Raw genomic sequence first — 20,732 nt, 5'->3', positions numbered from 1 at the left:
CCGTAATAAGCATTTTACAGAGCCACTAAAAATTGTTTAAGTCATATCTAGAGCATGCTGAAAGTAGAATGAGATTTGCAAATGATAAATGAGAAACTTGACTAGTTAACTAATAAAGATTTGTCTTAATCAAGTATGATTTGTCAGAACAGGAGCGCAGTAGGGTCAGGGCACAGGCAATGAATAATACAGCATTCACAGGAGAGCAGGGCCACAGAAGAAAGGCCTAATAAATATGCTGCTATTACCCACTGCTAATTCATATTCAAAGGGTGGATTTTGCCTGGTCAGCCGCAAAGATGCTGAGCTGATCACTGGATTGTTAAAGATTTCTTTTTATAACATCTTAAAAAGTATAGTAGCAAATGCATAGCTGTGCAGCAGTTTTTAATATACTTTGTCCAGCTTATTAAAAAAAATCTTACTCTATATTTAGGTATTAAGATTCCACTTGTCTCCTTAATTAATTTATTTATCCACATTTTTTCTTCTCTGATGTGCAATACTGTCTTTTAACATTTAAAAAAAATACTAAAATGCTTTATCCAAAGACATGAAACATGTAAGAATGTTCACGTTGATTTTTTTATAATATATAATAAAATAATCTGAATGATTCAAAAACTCTGTTTTCTTCATTTTAATATGTGTTCATTTCAACAAGGATTTTTTAAAATGTACCAAATATTTTTTCTTCTTGCTTTGGTTTTCCCCCTAACTTTTTGCAACTAAATTTTTCTTCAACCATTTTCACTTGTTAACCATTTTGTATCACAAAGAACAGATGACAGTCACTTTAAAGCTCAAGGCTGCTGGTTCAACTCTTACCTCACTGTGTGACGCTGAGCAAGTCGAGTAGCCTTTGTGCATTTCTTTTGTTTGAGTTGTATCCTGACTGTTCACCAGAATAAACAATAATAACAGCTTTAGATTCTTCCTTTCCTTTCTCTACACTTTTAGTGCAATTTATGCACGTTTCAGTGCCTGTCACAAACATAGCACACAAGTGTGACATTCTGTGTTGCTTGCTTCATCAGCAGTACACCCTTCTAATTTGTCTTTGATAAATAGAAATTTTACAGTTTTTGTGTTTGCTTTCCATTTGATCCCACATACTTTTTTTTCATAACAATTGTCTTTCACAATTAAAAAAAACAAAACAAAAAAAAACTTAAAAATTGCAGAAAGGAAAGATACTAACTTTGAAAGCTGCACTTTTTACAAAGTGCTACAAGTACACTATATTAAAAAATAACAGAAGTGTTATTTTAAATCAATATAATTGCCTTTATTGGTTTATGTATTTTTTAAAGTGTTTTAATCAACAAAGTAGGCACTTTTTTGATGTCTTTAGCACTATTGTATTATTAATGTTTTCTAAAGATTGCATAAGCAGTGCAGAGTACAGGATAATTCCCAGTTCAGTTTTTGTTTACATGCCTTTTTGTGCTAAATCTGAACTAGAATTGCCAATTTTATAAGGATCTTTATGTTAAATGGTAGCATTGATTTCTAGTACATTTTCCACAATACCGTAGCCATCTTCTGAAAGGAACGGAGTTTGACAAGAGATAAAGTGAGACAAGCAATTAAAATTAAAATATTTAGTATGGAAAGAAAAGATGTAAAATTGCTGAAATAATTTGGGGAGACTGTAACATGACATTTATTGCTGGCTGCCTTTGGAGGAATGCTAGAATTTTTTTCTAATTTTTTTTTTTTTTTTGCATGGTGGAAGTGTTAGTTGTAGCCATGTAGTCACAGTACTTTCAGCAACTGTTTTAGAGAATGCAGCACACAACAGTGGTGTCATCCAGTGTCAGGGCTGTCCTTTCAGTTTATTGCTGTTCTATAGCAGAGGAAAAAGAAGACCAGAGATCTCACAGTGTAGATAGAATAAAACAGCTCTTGTAAAATTGATGATGTCTCCAATTATTTAGCAGCGGAGGGAGTCACTGGGATGGCAGATGCCTCAATTGTAGAGGACCCTGCTGATGGGTCTGAAATTAATGTATGAAGGGTTTATCCCTGGGTGTCAAAAAGACAATTCATTTTGTGATATTCCAGCAGACGGGCCGCTCTTCCTTGTTTATTGACTTTGCCAGTCACTGACGACATAGAGAGGGAAGAAAAAATGCAATTCATCAAAGTGACAATGGTATGCCCTCAATAACAGGACGTGATATTGTCACATTGGAAGAGACAAATTGATTGCATCATGAACAACTTTAGGGCATCAACTTCTGCAGTACAGGAAATACCAATAAAAGAAAACAGTAAATTTACAATTTTCTGTCTTTAGACAGTTTAAGTGCCTTCAGTTTCACCCTTTTAAATGACAGTTTCATTTAATTGTAATTGAGTGAAAAAAGAAACTTCTGGTGTCTTTATAAACATGGCTGGAAATTAGTAATTTTCTTAAATAACGATTGCAGCACAATACTACAGGTGCACCTCTCAGTTCCTTGGTTTCATTAAGTGATTGTCTTGGTGGTCCTAAGTTTGATTGTAGTCTGTTCTCTTGGAAAAATGCAAGTTAAAGACTGAGTACAATAGTTTTAATCTCATCAATGATAATCATTCTGTTTGGATATGGTTACATTGCTCCTTCTGATGCTACCTTTGGAGGAAACTGTTACGAAAAAGAGTTCACTAATTTTCCTTTCAGAAACCATTGAGTATGAGTCTTAGCATAATTTGAAAGCCCAAATTTGCCCAGTAGAATGTAAGAAAATTTTTGGCGATGACAAGGTATTCTGCCCAACCTAACCTGTCCATTTCTATTTGCACCCATTTTTCACAATAAATTGAGATTTAAAGGTGTCAAAAGAACTATTAGCTACTATTCTGCTTGTTAAGTGAATTATGTGAAGGAGTACTTTATAATGTTTGTGTGAAACAGACCCTTAACTAACTTCCATTTTTTCCAGCCTGTTCTTTTGAAAGTATAAGTGTTGGTGTGTGCAGAGATTGGTTACAGTCATCTCCAGGGCTAGTTCCTCCCTTACACGTGGTGTTGCTGGGATTGGCACCGGCACCTTATGACCCTATATTGCATAAGCTGCTGCAAAATGGATGGATCTTAGTTATTAGACAACAATATTGACAGTTGTGTTTTGATTGTGACACTTAGATTGGTAAGTGTGTGTGTGTGTGTGTAAGTGTGCCCGGTGATGTATTGGCACCCTGCCTTGTGTTTGATGCTGCCCAAGTAGGCTGCACCCCACCATGACCCCTTATTGGAACCATCGGATTTGAAAAAAATGGGTAGATGAATAAAATATGTCTTGAAAAATGTGTTATATTCTAATCCTTTAGGATGACATTACCATTGAAAGATACTGTAACAAATAATTAATGATTGTTGAACATGTAGTTTCAGCCATTCTTACTGTTTGGTGTTCAGAGGTACCCCTGATATTATTTGAAAGCATTTGTTTACTAAAACAAATATGATTTCTTGGTTCTAGAATCAATTGTGTGAATAGGAAATGAGGGGCACACTGGGACTGAATCATCAAGCTAAACTTTGCATGAGGCTTCTAGACATTGCATAAAGAATTATCAGAAAATCCAAATGTATTTATATAAAACTTGGGAAATGCTGTACACTTTAATAAGAAAGCAGTTGCAGTTTCATTTCAAGGATATTTTAAAATACAAAAAAAAAAAAGCTGTGTAATTCTGCATTTTCTTTATTTTCACAATGTTAAAAGATACTGCGGCCAACAGTACTGAGAATACACCATTCCATTTGTGGCTTCTAGGGTATGCTTTTAGTTATAATGCCGTGCAGTTCTGACGTGGATCATTTTATGTGTGAGGCTTTTTTTATCTTCGATGTATTAGTACTACACATAGAGCCTTACTATCCAAAAGCTTTCTTCTTGTATGCAGTTTATATTTTTGTTCATTACTCATTTCTCCCTTCCTTGAACCCACTGAACCCAGACATTTAGCAAGCCTGTAAGAAATTTGTGACAATAAAAGATAAGTTAAAACAAAAGCAAAGTATTGCTTGTTCTGTGTATTATAAGAAATAATCAGCAGCCAAAACTGGAGGAGAAAACAAATATTTGAGTATGTTCTATATGCAACCTAATTGTGTTCAGAAAGAAAAGATTTCATAAACTGCAAGATTAATGACATAATTCAGGTATATTTAATATAAAACCTTTAAATTCTCAAAATCTTGTTTCTAAATTTAGTTTGCATTGTGTCTTGTGACTACAAAGATTTGTACACAAGTTCTTCTTTAGGGTATTTTATTCACATTTTGTGCTTTATAAGCCTTTTATGTTCGGTTTAGACTTTTTGGCTGACCCTTTTTTCTCTCAGACACTCCAGCCATGGAAAGAGATTCCGTATCTTCCCAAAGTAGAAAACTGAGTCTGTTCTATCTTCATATATGGAGCTCAGCTGATAGGTAGCTCAAATGTTGTCTGGTTTTTTAAGTCTAAGTCAGTGATTTCCAACGTGGGGCACACGCCCCACTGAGTGGAAATTCGAGAGTTTAGGTACGTTAAACAATTTATAAAATGAAAAAACAGAAATTCACTGTTAAAAATGATAGAAAAAAATAAACAAATAATTTTTATTTTTATTTTTTACAGAGACATTTATATATTTATATAAACATAGAAGGGATGGTGAAGAACCCTTCAATTTATGATTTTACAACTGGCTTGAGTTTTTCTACGTAGAAATCGTTTTTACCATTAAAATCATATGAATTGTAACAATGATTATAAAATTTTGCAATATAACAAAAATATAAAATGATCAAAATATTCCAGAAAAAGCTGTCATTAATGTTATTTTATATTTATGAATATCGCGTCTCTTATTATGTTTTCAAAACTGTATTTGCTATATTTTCATATTACTTCATTTTATATATATATATATATATATATATATTTATTTATTTTTTTAAACAATTTCTTAATGATTTCTTTATCAGTACTTCAACTATCCTTTCCCTCTTTTGTTTCCATGTTCTTTGTTAGCTTGTTTAGACCAAATTAATGACATTATGGTCTTCCTCCACGTGAGTAGGAGTTCACTTTTTGAACATCATGATTTTAGAGAGGCCTAGGTGGGGCATGGCCAAAAAAAGGTTGGAAACCACTGGTCTAAGTCTTTCAATGTTAGCATATTGGTATTCTTTGTGAGTAATTATTTCAAGGGTATAGACAACTATCGAGGTGTCAAACAGGTAAAAGCATATCCAGAATTATAAGTACAATGTGAACATTCATCTGCTTGTTCCTTTGATATTCATATATGTGAAAGTTAAAAACAGTGGTTATTGACACTAAGTTTCTAATGAAAAATATGCACAGAACATTTTTAAGTAGGCCGTGGAAGGTGCAAAGAGTGGAAGTCTAGAGTGGCCATTTGAGAAGGTAAAGGGGTGAGGTTGAAACAGTGGACAGCTATTCAATGTCTAATTTAAAACATAGTTTAGCTTGCAATACTTTTCTTTTGTTAGATGTCTTCAAATTCATGTATTTAAATAAAACTAGACAGATTACCACTGTTGTGACCAAGAAGTAAAGTGTGCTAGCACAGGACCAGAGATATCCGGACAGCTCTGACTTGTTTCCTGAAATGATCCATTAATCATTAGCTTGACTTGCTCGCATAAATTTCAGGAAAACTCCTGCAAGAAATTTGATAACTGACGTTATTCAAAAGGCAGATATTAAAATGTCCAGAAGGACCCAATTAGTCACAGTTACACGTAATCCATTACACTGTTGCTGCAACTAAAAGTTCAATTGCAGATAGTACCTCTGGATGGTTGTATGCATTATATCTATCAATGAGACTATTGGTTAGGTTAGGTAGTCAGTAGTACAAGATCACATGTGGTTCTGGAAGAAAAAATTCTCATACCAGGGCTAGTAAAGGAGCAACTCATTTTCAAGTGACGCTGAATAATGGAGTTCTCCTTCTAGGAGCTGAACTAGTTTATGTTTATATAATACACCCATGACTCATAGCCATGAATATGGGGTTGGTTGTTATGGCCCACTTACATGATTCTGGATACAATACATTAGTGAGAATGGTTTAGGGATAAGTTCAAGCCACACAGATATCAACAGCCATGTGGCAAGGTGGGATTGGTATTTCCATACAAATTGGTTAAGTAGCAATGCTTCTGAACAGGCTGCTTCTGTGACTATACAGCCCATGTTTAATAGCTTATTTAAACTTGTATGATACATAAGTTGAAATCCCTCCCAAGTTCATTTTATGTAAAGAAGAATTTCTTCTTTTCCAATTTTCAATGAATTAGTCCATTCTGAATTCTTGTTTACTTAAAAAGTGAAGTCTTTGCTTTAACCTCGAATTTTTGTTTAGAACATGAAAATAGTTAACACAAGGATTGCTAAACTTTGGTTCTCAGGCAGAGAAATTTATACAGTAAATCAGATTTATTTCTGACCTTTCTCCCAGAGAGATTTCTGGGGAAAGTGGGAGTATTTATTAAAACACTGCTTTCTTTTTCAAATCCTTCAGTGTTTAATAACATTTTCTGTTTCATATTCCAGGGGCATAACTTTTAAACTTTTTAATTGAGATTATTTTTTGTTTCATGCTTTTGTAGGTTAAAATAAGAATTTTGTGAAGCAGACATGTTCACAATTATGCTTTGAAATCATCACTGCACTCTCTTCCTCAAAACATTAAAGGAGACCCTAAATGTTTACTCCTTTGATTAATAAAAGTGCTGCTGTATGTAGTTTTTTTTGCTAAAATGTACGAGGTGCATGTTGTGAGTGAACCCTCTAAAGCATCCTTCAAGCATTTATAACCAAAGTTATACCATTAGTCCAGACTAGAAACCAAACCGCAGATTGTGGTCTCAGTTGTAGATGTTTGTCTTCTTTGCCAGAGGCCACAATATGTATTCTTCATTCTCCCTAAAAACTGCAGTGGTTTTACTGACTGGCTATTTTATTAAAAATGTAGATGCTAAATATGCATTATGTGTATTGGATGTCATGGTGCAAGGCGTTCAAGAGTTTTGGGGGCCAAATACGTATCTGTCATGGAATGATTTTGGCCTAGAATTTGCTAGCTGAGTAGACTTGTGCATACAACAAGTATTAATTTGAGATCAAGTAGGGTGCTAACTATAAATGCCCGCTATGCTTGATGCGCTGTCTTTGCATCCTTTTAATAATCTGAGCGAAACAGCTCTTGGTTTATATTGTACAATTTTTATAACACTGCCTGCAAATTTTATCAGATTTATTTCCTGCACAGAGCATGCAGTAGGTGATATTATGTTAACATATTGTATACTCCATATAATTTTATCGTATGTTTGCTGTAATTGTAAATGTCTTCCATTATTTGTTTGCATTCTCATTTATAATCATTTCGTCACGCCTCACCTCATTTAGGACTGGTCAGGATTCCAAGACAATAACAGCTTATTCATTGGCTAACATTACACTTCATGTAAAAGCTTGCATTGAGAAACATGTAAAACTCAAGATTAAAAGCTGAAGAAAAGTGAATGTAAACATTATAAGGAATAGAATGTGCTTCATACTAGTGCATTTTTGAGATGCTTTCACAAGCAGACTATCAATTCACTCCCGCTAAATATTCCCAAGGTACTATGAATATAAACATAATGGTGAGAGGTGGGTGTACAATTCATTTGCCCATTTGCATCTGAAGCATGTTCCATTTACATCCACAAAAGCAGGTTTGCTTAACAGTATTTTTACTAAAAATGCATGTGTTTGGGACATTGTGACAATTTGACATATGGACTATGCAACATGAATAATGTGGGAGTTTTTTTGTTGACATTTTTGATAATGTTTGCTGTTTTCCGGCATTGGTCACCATAAACACCTATTATATCAGAAATGTTGTTTTTGCTGTTGACTGTGTATCCTGTGGTATCTTGTACAAAGTGCTAAAATAATATGATGTTCAAGAGCCATTTTTGTCCTTTTCCTTCCCTGTCTTTGTTGTGCGAAAGTTTGTATACTTGACTTTAAGTCATGTCATAGCTGAGTCTCTCAGTGTGTCCATTTGGGAACCATAGTGTTGAATTTTTGCTGTTTGCAAATGTATTTGTCCTTTGGCCTTGTTAGAATGAGATTTCCAGTGAACAATGGAAGGGTTTGTGGCTGAGTTTGGCAGCACAGTAGCAGAGTATATAGTGATGCTGCATCACATCTCTTAAGAGCCTGAGCTGAAATATCAGCTTAATCACTCTCTGTGTGGGGTTTACATGTTCTCCCCATGTCTGACTGCATTTTTCCCTGTTGCACTGGTTTTCTTCCTACTTTCAAAAGACATGTCAAGTTAATTGCTAAGTGTAATCCGGCTCAATATGACTGAGTGGAGTTAAGACCCATCCAGGCCTAATTCCTTTCTTGTACCTGATGCTGCCAGGATAGCCTCTGGTGTGCTACAGCCTTAACTTAGATTAAACAGATTTAGTAAATCAGTGAATGAATAATTCTTGATTTTGAATAATTTTCTAATTTTATGCATATTAATATCCACAGTTTTTGGAAAAGTTTTTAAGTAAAATTGGACTGACTTTTTAAGTAATATTAGAAAATAATTAAAAATATCATCGCTGTTGCCATTCGTTTAGCACAGATTATGATATTAGTGAAGACAGAGGATAGTTTTCTGAGTAAGACATTTGCAAAAGAAGCTATGCAAAAAAATCTGCATTAACCTTTGTAAATTGTTTACAACATTCTTTTGCCCAAGCCAAACAAGAACCTGCTACAAAATATTAGCCCTAAATTAATGAACCTCTTTTTTGCTTCAGTATTTCAAGCAATTTAGAAGAAACAGGCAGTCAGCCAAGCCAAAGTGAAGTCGCTAGCCTCATTACATATCAGTTACTTTTGCCCTGTCAGTTAGAAGTGGATTCCCACTTGGAGCCCTGATTTTTCCATTTAATTATATTCTCTTTGGAATTTTTTTTAGCTGTGCAAATTGTATTATGCAAATGCCACTTGCGCAAATGCAAAACAGGACCTTTAAATATTTGCCTCTCTGATCTGTTTTATTCATTGCCAACCTTGTTCTATTAAACTATAATAGGCATACAAAGCAAAAGGTACTATTTAAGGGGGCACTGTATCATTGGCCAAGCATAAATCCATCTTTTAGCCAGCATGTGGATGAAAATATTCCACTGATATACTCAGAAACCACACATCTTACCACATTTCACCTTTGGGAGGCTTTGTATATACAGCTAAACATTCAGCAAAGAAAGCCAAGAGGGACAGAGAAAACATAATGGGAACATCAATTTGTGGTCAGATATCTAAGAGAAATATTTATCTTTCTGGTACTTGGCAAGGGATATTGAAATTGGATCTTCTAATGTATTTTACAGTCTTTGGCTTAGAAGGCACTTAATCAGCCTTTGATGGATTTTACAGTTGAAAAAAAGTTGATTAATTTTTAAAATACTTGTATTTTGTGACTAACCATGCTAGAGGCCCACTGATTTGCTCTTTTGGGGGAAACCACTTGCTTATTTGTTTCATGTTTTAATATGACTTTTTCATTGTGTTAATGACAAAATATAAAAGACTTTTCATTGTTTCATTTTGTTGCTTTTGTCCTTATTCTACCCAATTGTTAAAATTTAAATGTTTTCTTCAAACTTTATACATTTATGTAGACAACCTTCAAAGCTTCTTTCTATGTTATTTTAGAGGTCATGGTTTATTTAATTTTTTTTATCTTTTCTTTTTAGCATTGAGTAAGCAGCACTTTAGTGTTTCATCTAGGGGATTGGTGTGATGTGGAGTTATGAGTGTCTTGAGGCACACAGTGTATAGTGCTGGGGTAAATGTATGTACACACTCCAGTAGGTGTATAGGAACATCTCATCTGCAAGTGGCAAGATGGAGGAGACTGTTTGTTCTGTTTCAGAATGAATTAGAAATATGAGGAATTAGGAAGCATACTACAGTACCAGCATTCCTACAAAGGCGAGTGTAAACTCTCAGGCCCTAAGTGAATATCTTTTCTTGCCAATTCAGACCCTTTCAGATTCCTTTTTGCAATTAAATCCGCACATCGTAATCATCTTTGTGCTTGGTATTTAGCTGCCACAGTTTTCAGAGTCATTAGAAGGTAAACCCCTTGCACAGAAAATATTTTCACTAGTGTTTGTGCTTCTTGCACTATCGATGACTAGAGGAAGAAAACTCAAACTTTATGTATAGCATTATGTCAAAGTATCAAGAGGTGGACTCCACCTAGAATCATTTCATATTCAATATTTTTGTCTCTTGTGTAAAGTTTCTACATATTGAACACCAAACACCCACTCAGAAATGATTGTTACACATCTGGCACACCAGGACTCAGCAAATTACTATGATACCCAAAAAAATCGGGTTTTGGGTTCTAGCCTGTTCTCTATCTGTTACAAATTTGCACATCCTTCCTCCCACTGTCTGAATTTTTCTCGGAGCATCTTGGTGTTCATGCCATGCATGTGCACGCTAGACTGTTGACTAAACATAGACACTGCCTGTTATGAATGTATCCTGTCCACTGTTGGAAATTTCTTCCAACCAGTATTTACAGGATTGTCTCCCAACCTGCACAACACAATTTAGATTAAAAAAATTCAGCAAATCAATAGATTGACACATCATCTATATGTTCTGGCCTCTTGCTATTTTCCTTCAGCAGTTGTAATTTTCCTAATTACAGTATAAGTTTACTACAAGAAGACCAATTGTGAAAGTATTTACTTGTCCTAGAAACTCAGTACCTGGCTTTATCTGTGTAGGCTTTCCTGCTGCATATCCTTGGTCATTTGTTTTTCCTCCAGTTTTTTGCCCACTTAAAAATTTTTGTTTTTAGATTTATGCGTGCTTAGTTTTTTTTTTTTTTTTTTACAATTTTTGTATTTGTGAAGAACAAATTCTGATGCACAGTGCATGATGAGTGAGTATAGAAATTTTTCAACTAGTCTGCAACCATGTCATTTCTAGGGAACACCACCAACACCCTATGTAATGAGGCTGGATCACTCCTGCTCCATGAACGTTCATGTTGGAGGCTGTAAGAGCATATTTAACAAGAGGCTTGGTGCATGCTGACTCAGAGTTAGCAGTCTATGTGGAACTGCTTTGTCTTTTGAAAACAGAGAATCTTGCTTCAACCCATCTAGTGGCATTTACAAGTGCTATCTCTCAGTGTCTTCATGGGATTTCTCAGGGTTCTGTGGTGTCCTCCCACATCTTAAAGACATTTGTGATCAATGGGCATCCCTGAACTGGCAAAGTATAAATGAGCAGAGATATTTGTATGAGTTTTGCCCTGTGATTGGACTGGTGTCCCTTTTGGGGTTAGTTTACAGCTTGCTCTACTACTAGAATAAGTTCTTACTACTTTTAACCTAATGATGGTTAAACCTGAATCCCAAACAAAAAGATGATTGACTTTAAGTCCTTATTTTTTAAAGTGCATAATGTGTTCTGAAACTAGAGAGACTCTGCATCCCAAGGTTGATTATAATCAGCAGTAATTTAATGTTGGAGGTTGGAAAAAGAATCAACGACTGTGGTGGACAGGAGATTTATATATTGCATGTTTAGCATTTACGTTTTCTCCTGACTTTCCCTCTGTGCGTAAGCAAGAGGAAAGCCTTGTTTAAAAAATGATAAAATGTTTTTGAGCAGCAACTGGAATACTAGACAGTGGAAATTCATATGACATAGTTTACTCAAACTTTCATGTATCCTTGGGTATGATTACACACCAGTGATTAATCCTAAAGCTAGAAACATTAACATAACCTGTAATTTATAAAACTGCATTATGAGCTGGACAAAAACAGTAGATTAGGAGAGTATTCTACACATGAAAAAACTATTATTTTTTCTAATTTATATTAATGACACCACTTAAGTTACATTTAATAAACATGTTAAATTTGCAGGTTGCCACCAAAGTGGAATAATAGCAAATGAAAAGGATTCAGCACAGTTAATCCATGAAGACCTGGACAATCTTTGGAATTGTCCAAAACCTTGCAAACTGTAGTATAACGTAGAGAAGGGTTAAGTGCAGCAATAGAAATTGACATGTACTCAATAATTAAAAGACAAGGAATGTGATGCTGTGCTTCCCGGCGCAGTGGTGCAGCAGGATATAAGGGATATAATCTTGTAATCTGTTTAAAATATATACACATTACATACACATAGAGACTACATTGACATTTTCAAGTACAACCAAAAGACAGGTTTAATTTAAGAATATAAAAACGCAATTTTTATTGTATTATTTGACACAGTCAAAGTAAAGGAAGTGAAAACCCACACTGAATGGCTTTTACAAGAGTATATGATCCTATGCCTGCCCACCAAGAGTAAAGAATATTTAGAGATGCTGTTCTGAAACCATAATTTTCCTCACTTTGTAGAGGGTAGAGCACTTCTCTGGACATGGTCTTTTTTCTGGTAGGGTTTACGGCTGTGATTTATTTAGACCATTTTTATACCACTTTCTTTTAAGGAGCACAGTGTTTCCTTTGCTACTAAAGCATTCCAGGGCTGCTAGTTGTTTTGTTGTAAGATAGTTGAACTTGTCTTGCTCATTTAATTTATGATACTGTAAACAGGATACAACCCACCATCTCTTTCTCATAAGTTGCTAGCTGTATGTTAAATAAATCTGCTTGGACGTTGTCTTCATATGTTCTCATTAGTTTACTTATTCTGCAGATTGTTTACTTTGTATTATCCTGATTTTTCTAAAAACAAATTAATTAGGCAGTTGTACATGTAACATTCCATTGAGAACAAACCACCTGTGTGTATGTATATGTGTTTACATATATTATATGTATATATATTTTACTTTATTTTACATTTATGCACTTAGTGAGTGATTAGATGTATTATCTATCCTGTGAGTCTGTATCCTATGCATCTTATTTCCCCCCTGGGCTTAATAAAGTTGAACTAATATATATATATATATGTATGTATGTATAAAAGGAGAGTGAGAGAAATGCCTACATATATACAAACATATTTTTCTTTGTTTGGTTTTTTACGCAATGCCAGATGTCACCATGGTGTAATGTTATTCTTCAAAAGCTACATTTGTGTAATAAAGCGATCATGATGTAGTGCTGTTTGTTTTCTGTTACAAAGATCATTAAAAAAATACCTCTTTGATCATCTCAAAACTTGTTTTGCCTTGTTCTTCTACTGCTTAGCTGTGTTTTGCTTATAGGCTAATATGGAGTGACTTAGCTTGTGTATAATTAAAGATGTGAGTCTAGACTGGCATTAGACTTGCACCAAGGCTTTTGGTTTAATGTCTTAAACCGAAGCTCAGTAAGTCACTTAGAGGGCTAGTGCTCCAAGTGCTGAACTGTAGAAACCTTCTGATATATCTGTAAATTGCCTGAGGCTAGTGCATGCTATTGAAGGAAGCTAACTAAAATGGTTTGTTAAAAGGTACTGTATACGTTTTACAACCATTTTCCTATCTCCTAATTTGACGCTGTAACTCAGTTGTGGGTGAAAATAACACAATTTTAATGTTCCAAAACGTTTTGCAGGACACTATAAATACACACCAGATTCAGATTCACAAAAATACAGATTCTATAGAAGGACATACTGATTTGATGGTTGCTTTAGGATGTTAATAGAAACTTTCCTGAAAAATAATTCCATCACGAAGTTCAGAGAGCTTTTGGTGCTATAGTTGTTTGAAAGCACAATTAAGAAAAATGCCGTGGAGATGCTACCATATCAGACGAGGACGCTGGACTGTGCTAATGTGATGGGGAAGCTGTGTTGCAACATTGTGCAGTAACATTGAAAGCACTCATGGAATTTAATGACAGTGTCAATAAATCAATTGTATGCTTGTTACTGTACAAACCTGCCCAGCGCAACAGAGAGAGACAGTGAATCTGATTCCATTCGTTTAATTAACTGCACATATGCATCAAAAGATTCACAAGGAGCAAAAACTGGAACTTGCTGGTCTAAATATAGAGCTCTAGAGCACTACAGTTGGTGTAATGGCAAAGGTATTACACATTTTTCACACTGAATGTTTGCGGCTCTTCAAGCAAAACTTAATATTAGAGAAAGGTCACTTAAGTGAACAAGTAACCTTTTTATATACTTATATAATTGATTACATTTTTATAAATGTTATTGAACACCAGTTTTCACTGTGTAAAAAGTAATTTCCCCCCCTTACACTTAGTAAATGGCTATGCCACCATTAATCGCAATAAGTACTTTTTCAGAGCACTGTAGCGTTATTCCATACATCTCAGACTTTCATATATTTTGGCCAGTATTTACGAAAATAACATTAGTATTGTAATGAAACCAAAATTTAAATTACATTTGCATTTGGATTTTTAGAAGTGATCACTGTTAAAGAAGACAGAAGTAAATCTACCTTCTGTTTGAATGTTATGTTTCTTATATTTTCCTAATGTTTTGCCATATCCATTTGTTTTACTTTTTGTGCTTCATGATAATGCTAAATTTTAAAAAGCTTGCAGTTTGTTTTAACACCATTTTTGTTTTGTTTTGTGCCCATGTTCACTGGAGCTTGATTAAACGTCATCTTAAATTCATGCCAAACTGATGTTCCAACCACACTTTGTTGCTCATTTATCTACAGTATAGTAAATGCTCATCATACTTAAACACATAGCATGGTCCATACATCTTTTACATACTGGAAGACCATACCCAATTAGTGTCATATTTCCTCACTTGACAACCATATGGAGAAATATCTACACTTAATGCCTGTCTTTGAATGTAGTAGCTAAGTGGACATTGCATCAGAACATGTTTACAACCTTGCCTATATTAATCATTGTGACCTTCTGCCATGGGTTTACCGATTCTTCATTAAGGATAGTTTGGCAGTTCCACTCACAATTTTGCTGTCCCATTAAGTATTGTAACTTCTGATTAAAATGTGATTACTTGCATACCTACATACCTTTTGAAGATAATACCTTATTCATTAACTCAAGAGATTGAGAGTGTAAGTGCTCTTCCACAATAGTGGTATGGGCTACAATTGTCAACCTACACATTAAAAGGCTACATTTAGGACTGTCATACAAAATAAAGAAGTATGACTCATATTTCTGACAGCTTAGATATTTGCCATTGTTATTAAGTAAATGCATATACCTTTTTAGCCATCCCTTTTATATTTTTTCTTTTTTCATCACTGTATGCGTTTCATTTGTGACTTAGTTTTAGCCATGTTAACCAAACAGGGGGATGCTTTTAGCAGCAATCCAAGAGCAGCCAGGGCACATACTGAAACATCAAAGGTTTTTTTGGCTGCTAGACAGATTCTTAAATCCAAATTTGCTGCCAGTAATATATTCTAGGGCACTAGTGTTTTGTCCCCTCTGTGTCAGGAGCATTGGGATGTTGTTTTGAAGCAAATGTTTCTGTAGGGCGAGAAGAGGTCTGAACCTCTGCTACAACCGTGCCAATTTTGTGGATCTTACTTTACTAGTGCATGGGGGAATGAGTTTTGTTTATGGCTAGGCTACACTGCTGAATACAGTAATGTTTGATAGGCACATTTAGAGAAGGAGAAATTTAATGAGAGCTGTACTGTTTCACTGTGGTTAACTTTGTTGCCAAAGAGCCCTCGAGTCTGGGTACAGTTCTGGTGGATTTATGAGGTTTGTACTTTCTCCCTCTGGGTTTTTTTCTGGTCATCCTAAAGCCTGCAGTTTTGTTTAATTTGTCACTATAAATCAGACCTAATTTGATGGTTTTCCTGTAATGAAAGAGTATCCCTTCAAGGATATATTCCTGATATTCTTCCTGTGCTTCTTAGTTCAGAATAAAACTTACAACAACCGTGTACTGTACTGTATGCACAAGAGGGGGTAGCTCTTAAATTTCTCTGTGTCTCAGTAAACTTACATATGACTGCTTTACTTGAAGTAAACCTCTTGGAACAGTAGCACTTGCTGATGATTAGAAATTGTACATTCATAGGTAAAGACAAAGTGAAGGCATAGGAAAGAATGTTTTATTAAAATAAAATAGGTTTGAAGTACAGTACATGTTTTTTTATTTTGGTATTGCAGAACTCTGCAGTATGTCATGTTTTCTATAAATTATATTGCAAAAAATTACATATTTTATATATTTAACTTATAAATGAGCATTGTATTCCATACACTGACTGAGGTTTAGTTTCAGTTTGTGAGCCTAAACTGAAACTTGTTCATTCAGGTTTCTGTTTCACCAAAATACACGTGAAAATTTTATATTTTGGCTGAAACCAAGGCTACCTTTCAGCTGTGTGCTAGAATAAATGTAAATATTGTTATAGGGAGAACTAGAAACTTTGTAACTATAAAAAAAATGAAATAAAATATAAATGGCTCTGAAGGTTATTCTTCATTATTCAGTAATATTTCCAAGTGGGCTGCCTGGTGCAGTTTCATGGGTTCAGTATCGATGCATTTTGTAACAATGGAGGGGATCAGATAGTTTTGACTGTAGATTTTCTCAGATAAGGATTTCAGAAAATGAATTGTAGCATAGTTGTTGTCCATTCTATAATGAAACTTTTGCCCAGTGGTCATTCATTTGTAAGTAGTGTTTGATAAGTTTTAAAGAGATTTTTTTTTCTTTCTGCCACAATACAGTAATCCCTCCTCGATCGCGGGGGTTGCATTCCAGAACCCCCCGCGAAAGGTGAAAGTCCGTGAAGTAAAAACCATATGGGTTATATGGTTATTTTTATATATTTTAAGACCTTATAAATTCTCCCACACTATTATAAACATTTCCCGCACAATTATACAGCATAAACCCTTTGTATTCTCTTAGATATTAGGTAAGATTCGTTGAAATGATGTATGTAAACACACTGTTTATATACAGTAAAACCTAAATATTATTTTAAAGATATCCAGCATCTCCGATATCACATATGTTACAGCCATTATGACAGACAGGCCACCAGCAATAAATATGTACAATGCAAGAAAAATTGTATACAGTAAAATGTGTGTACTGTGACACTAAACTATATACATGTAGTAAGTACTGTACGTAGAAAATTAATTATGGTTACTCACCAACAATGACACGATGACTTGTCCGATAATGATGAGTTTAATTTTACTGCACAACAAAGGAGAGCTTATAGCTCTTCTAAAGGAGCCTCTTCAGGCGACTGTGTAGCACCGCCGTTGTTCTTCTTCTGGCAGTCTTCGATCCAAATCCCTAAAGCAGATTCCATCCGGACTACCGCCTTATTACATCCACTTACAACTCGTTTTGCGCCCTGGTTAAAGGACACTGTGGCCGTAGATCTTATATGCTTTTCCTCCTTTTTAAATAAAAAGAATCGTGGACTCATTGATGCCGTAATGGCGTCCTACAGCAGTGTAGCTGTTCACTACCTTCAACATATCCAAAACTTTTACATTTTCGGCAATCGTTAGCATCTTCCGTTTGCGCTTGGGCACTGCCCCTGAAGCAGTAGCAGGAGCAGATCATTTTGGAGCCATAACGAAGTGCTTCACTATGCACAAAGATAAACAAAAAAGAGCACAAAAGTTAACTCTTTACACAGCGAAACACATTGATGCTGAATGAGCGAGACAAGACTTCCTGGTTAACACAGCGGAATTGAATTCAGTGCTCCGTCGCTGAGCCAATCAGCACACAGGAACTTAACTTCGTGCTCTGATTGCGTAGTTTCTCAGCCATCCCCCAATAGCGTTCCTTGTATGAAATCAACTGGGAAAACCAACTGAGGATGCATGTACCAGAAGTAAAAAGACCCATTGTCCACAGAAACCCGCGAAGCAGCGAAAAATTCGCGTTATATATTTAGATATGCTTACATATAAAATCCGCGATAGAGTGAAGCCGCGAAAGTCGAAGCGCGATACAGCGAGGAATTACTGTATTGGAAAAAACAGTTGACCCTTCAAGTAAGTGTGTCTCCAGCTATCGGCTAAAGTAAAGAGTGCTGACAACCCTACAGTTGAGACGCTTTATCTCCATGCATGTCCAGGAATAAATATTTTGAAGAACAGATTCATTTTTGAATTTTGATCAGTTTTGCCAGACAGACTGTAGGCAACCTCAAGCAGTTTAAATCAAAGAAAAAGAAAAGTTTTTTTTAAAATGCATTATTAGTTCTGAATTTCCCTTAAGGTATTAATATCCACTACCTAACTGTTCTCTGCTGTTCTTTATATGTACAGTATATAAATTTATGTTTATTTGATTTTTCAGTTTGAATCTATGTGTTGAAAATCAAAGTACCTGTTTAGGCACAATAAAAAAACAAAAAATGTTTTTACTTAAAAGAGGAATGCATTTATTTTCTGGTTATATCAATGCACTGTATTTTTTTATGGTCTCAATAGTCTCATTTTTGACGTAACTTTTTTGTTTTGATCAAAAGCATGGTTGAATTTGTTAATTTTAAGTACCTTTAAGTTTCCAGTTTGATTTCATCTTTGGATAAAAATTACAAGTTGTGTCAGTCGGGCCCTAATTTTTGTAAAAATTGATGATTTCCATGTTACCCTGTTTCTAGGCTTTCTGAATAGAAATTTAAAAAATCATATTAATTAATTTTCATATTAATAGAAGCAATAATGAAAATAACTGCCATTCTATCTAGGGTTGGGTCTGTCTTTATATTTCTTGCTAACAGTATACATTCCACTTCTTCATAAACCGGAACTGGATATAATGTATAAGAAAATGGATGAATGGATGGAAAAAAATAATTACAATAAGAATGTCACACTTCATTGTTACATTTTTGGCTTTTACTCTTGAAGCACAACTTTCTTGTGTTATTAAATAATTACACATTTGCTGTGTCATGGGATTCATGCAGACCTCCTCTCTGATTTCATTAACTAAAATGTTTAAATTCTATTCTATTCTAAGTCTGCATGACCATCATCATCAAGTCCTTCCGTGAGAAACCTAAAAACAAAGAGGTCTATGTCATTTACAGTGCATCCAGAAAGTATTCACAGCGCATCACTTTTTCCACATTTTGTTATGTCACAGCCTTATTCCAATATGGATTAAATTCATTTTTTTCCTCTGAATTCTACACACAACACCCCATAATGACAATGTGAAAAAAGTTTACTTGAGGTTTTTGCAAATTTATTAAAAATAAACTGAGAAATCACCTTTTTTCACGTTGTCATTATGGGGTGTTGTGTGTAGAATTCTGAGGAAAAAAATGAATTTAATCCATTTTGGAATAAGGCTGTAACATAACAAAATGTGGAAAAAGTGATGCGCTGTGAATACTTTCCGGATGCACTGTATGTTAGGTAGAATGCCCAGAGGGGACTGGGCGGTCTTGTGGCCTGGAACCCCTGCAGATTTTTTTTTTTTCTCCAGCCGTCTGTTTTTTTTTTTTTTTTTTTTGATTTTTCTGTCCCCCCTGGCCATTGGACCTTACTCTTTTCTATGTTAATTAATGTTGTCTTATTTTAATTTATTTTGTCTTTTATTTTTCTTTTCTTCATTATGTAAAGCACTTTGAGCTACGTTTTGTATGAAAATGTGCTATATAAATAAATGTTGTTGTTGTTATTTTTTAAATAACATTGTGCATTTTTTTCTCTAAAGTTATTTGATTTTATTTCCATTTTTGAACAGAGCAAGTGGGCCAAGAAATTCTAGAAAACCTGCACCATGACAGAGAGAAAATACAGCGATCCAGGGATAGGGTGAGTATAACTGCAAACAAATAATATTGATCCACCTAAAGAAAGGGAAGTCTTTCATAATCAGCCAAAGTCAATATATATTTGCATTGCAATATACACTCACTGAGTAAATTATTAGGAACACCTGCTTATCCATGCAGTTGTCTAATTGGCCAGTCATGTGGCAGCAGTGTAATGCATAAAGTTGTGCAGGGTACAGGTCAGGAGCTTGAGGTAATGTTCACATCAAACACTAGAATGGGTCACAAATGTGATCTTAGTGATTTTGACAGCGACATGATGGTGCCAGACAGGCTGGTTTGTGTTTTTGTATAACTGCTGATATTCGGGGATGTTCAAGCACAACAGTCTTCTAAGGTTTACTCAGAAAGGTGCAAACAACAAAAATCATCCAGTGAGCGGAAGTTCTGTGGAGAGAAATGCTTTGTTGATGAGAGAGGTTGGAGGAGAATGGCCAGACTGGTTCCTGCTGGCAGAAAGGCTTCAGTAACTCAGGTAAACACTCTGTTCAACCATGGTGGGCGGAAAAGTATCTCAGAATGCACAACACATTAAACCTTGAGGTAGATGGGTTGCCACATAAGAAAACCACATCAGGTTCCACTCATGTCACTCAAAACTAGAATGCTAAGGCAGCAGTGGGCACAGGCTCACCAAACCTGTCCAGATGAAGACTGGAAAAATGTGCTCTGGTTTGATGAATCTTGATTTCTGCTGAGGCACACAGATGGAAGGGTAGAATTTGGTGCTAACAGCATGAATCTATGCAGCCAAACCTGCATTTTGTAAACTGTCCAGGCTGCTGTTAGTGATGTAATGGTGTGGGGAATTTTTTTTTGGCAAACTTTGCAGCAATTAATACCAATCAATCATCGCTTGACCATCAAAACCTTTTTGTATCTTATTACTGTCCATGTGTGTCCTTAGATGGCCACAA

At 35.0% G+C, this 20,732-nt stretch overlaps 1 protein-coding gene across 6 annotated transcripts in view; it reads left to right on the top strand.

The window, feature by feature from the left end:
* The window catches only part of vti1a (vesicle transport through interaction with t-SNAREs 1A), a 508,387-nt gene that overhangs the window by 303,805 nt on the left and 183,850 nt on the right, over positions 1 to 20,732 (top strand). For all 6 annotated transcript variants that reach the window (XM_051922191.1, XM_051922192.1, XM_051922193.1 and 3 more), the window contains one exon: positions 19,725 to 19,795. In XM_051922191.1, the coding sequence (XP_051778151.1) occupies positions 19,725 to 19,795 (71 nt within the window). The remainder of the gene's footprint in view (positions 1 to 19,724; positions 19,796 to 20,732) is intronic.

The sequence above is a fragment of the Erpetoichthys calabaricus genome, chromosome 2 (assembly GCF_900747795.2).
Source record: "Erpetoichthys calabaricus chromosome 2, fErpCal1.3, whole genome shotgun sequence".
In the NCBI taxonomy this organism is placed as follows: domain Eukaryota; kingdom Metazoa; phylum Chordata; class Cladistia; order Polypteriformes; family Polypteridae; genus Erpetoichthys; species Erpetoichthys calabaricus.
This window is presented reverse-complemented; position numbering and strand designations above follow the sequence as displayed.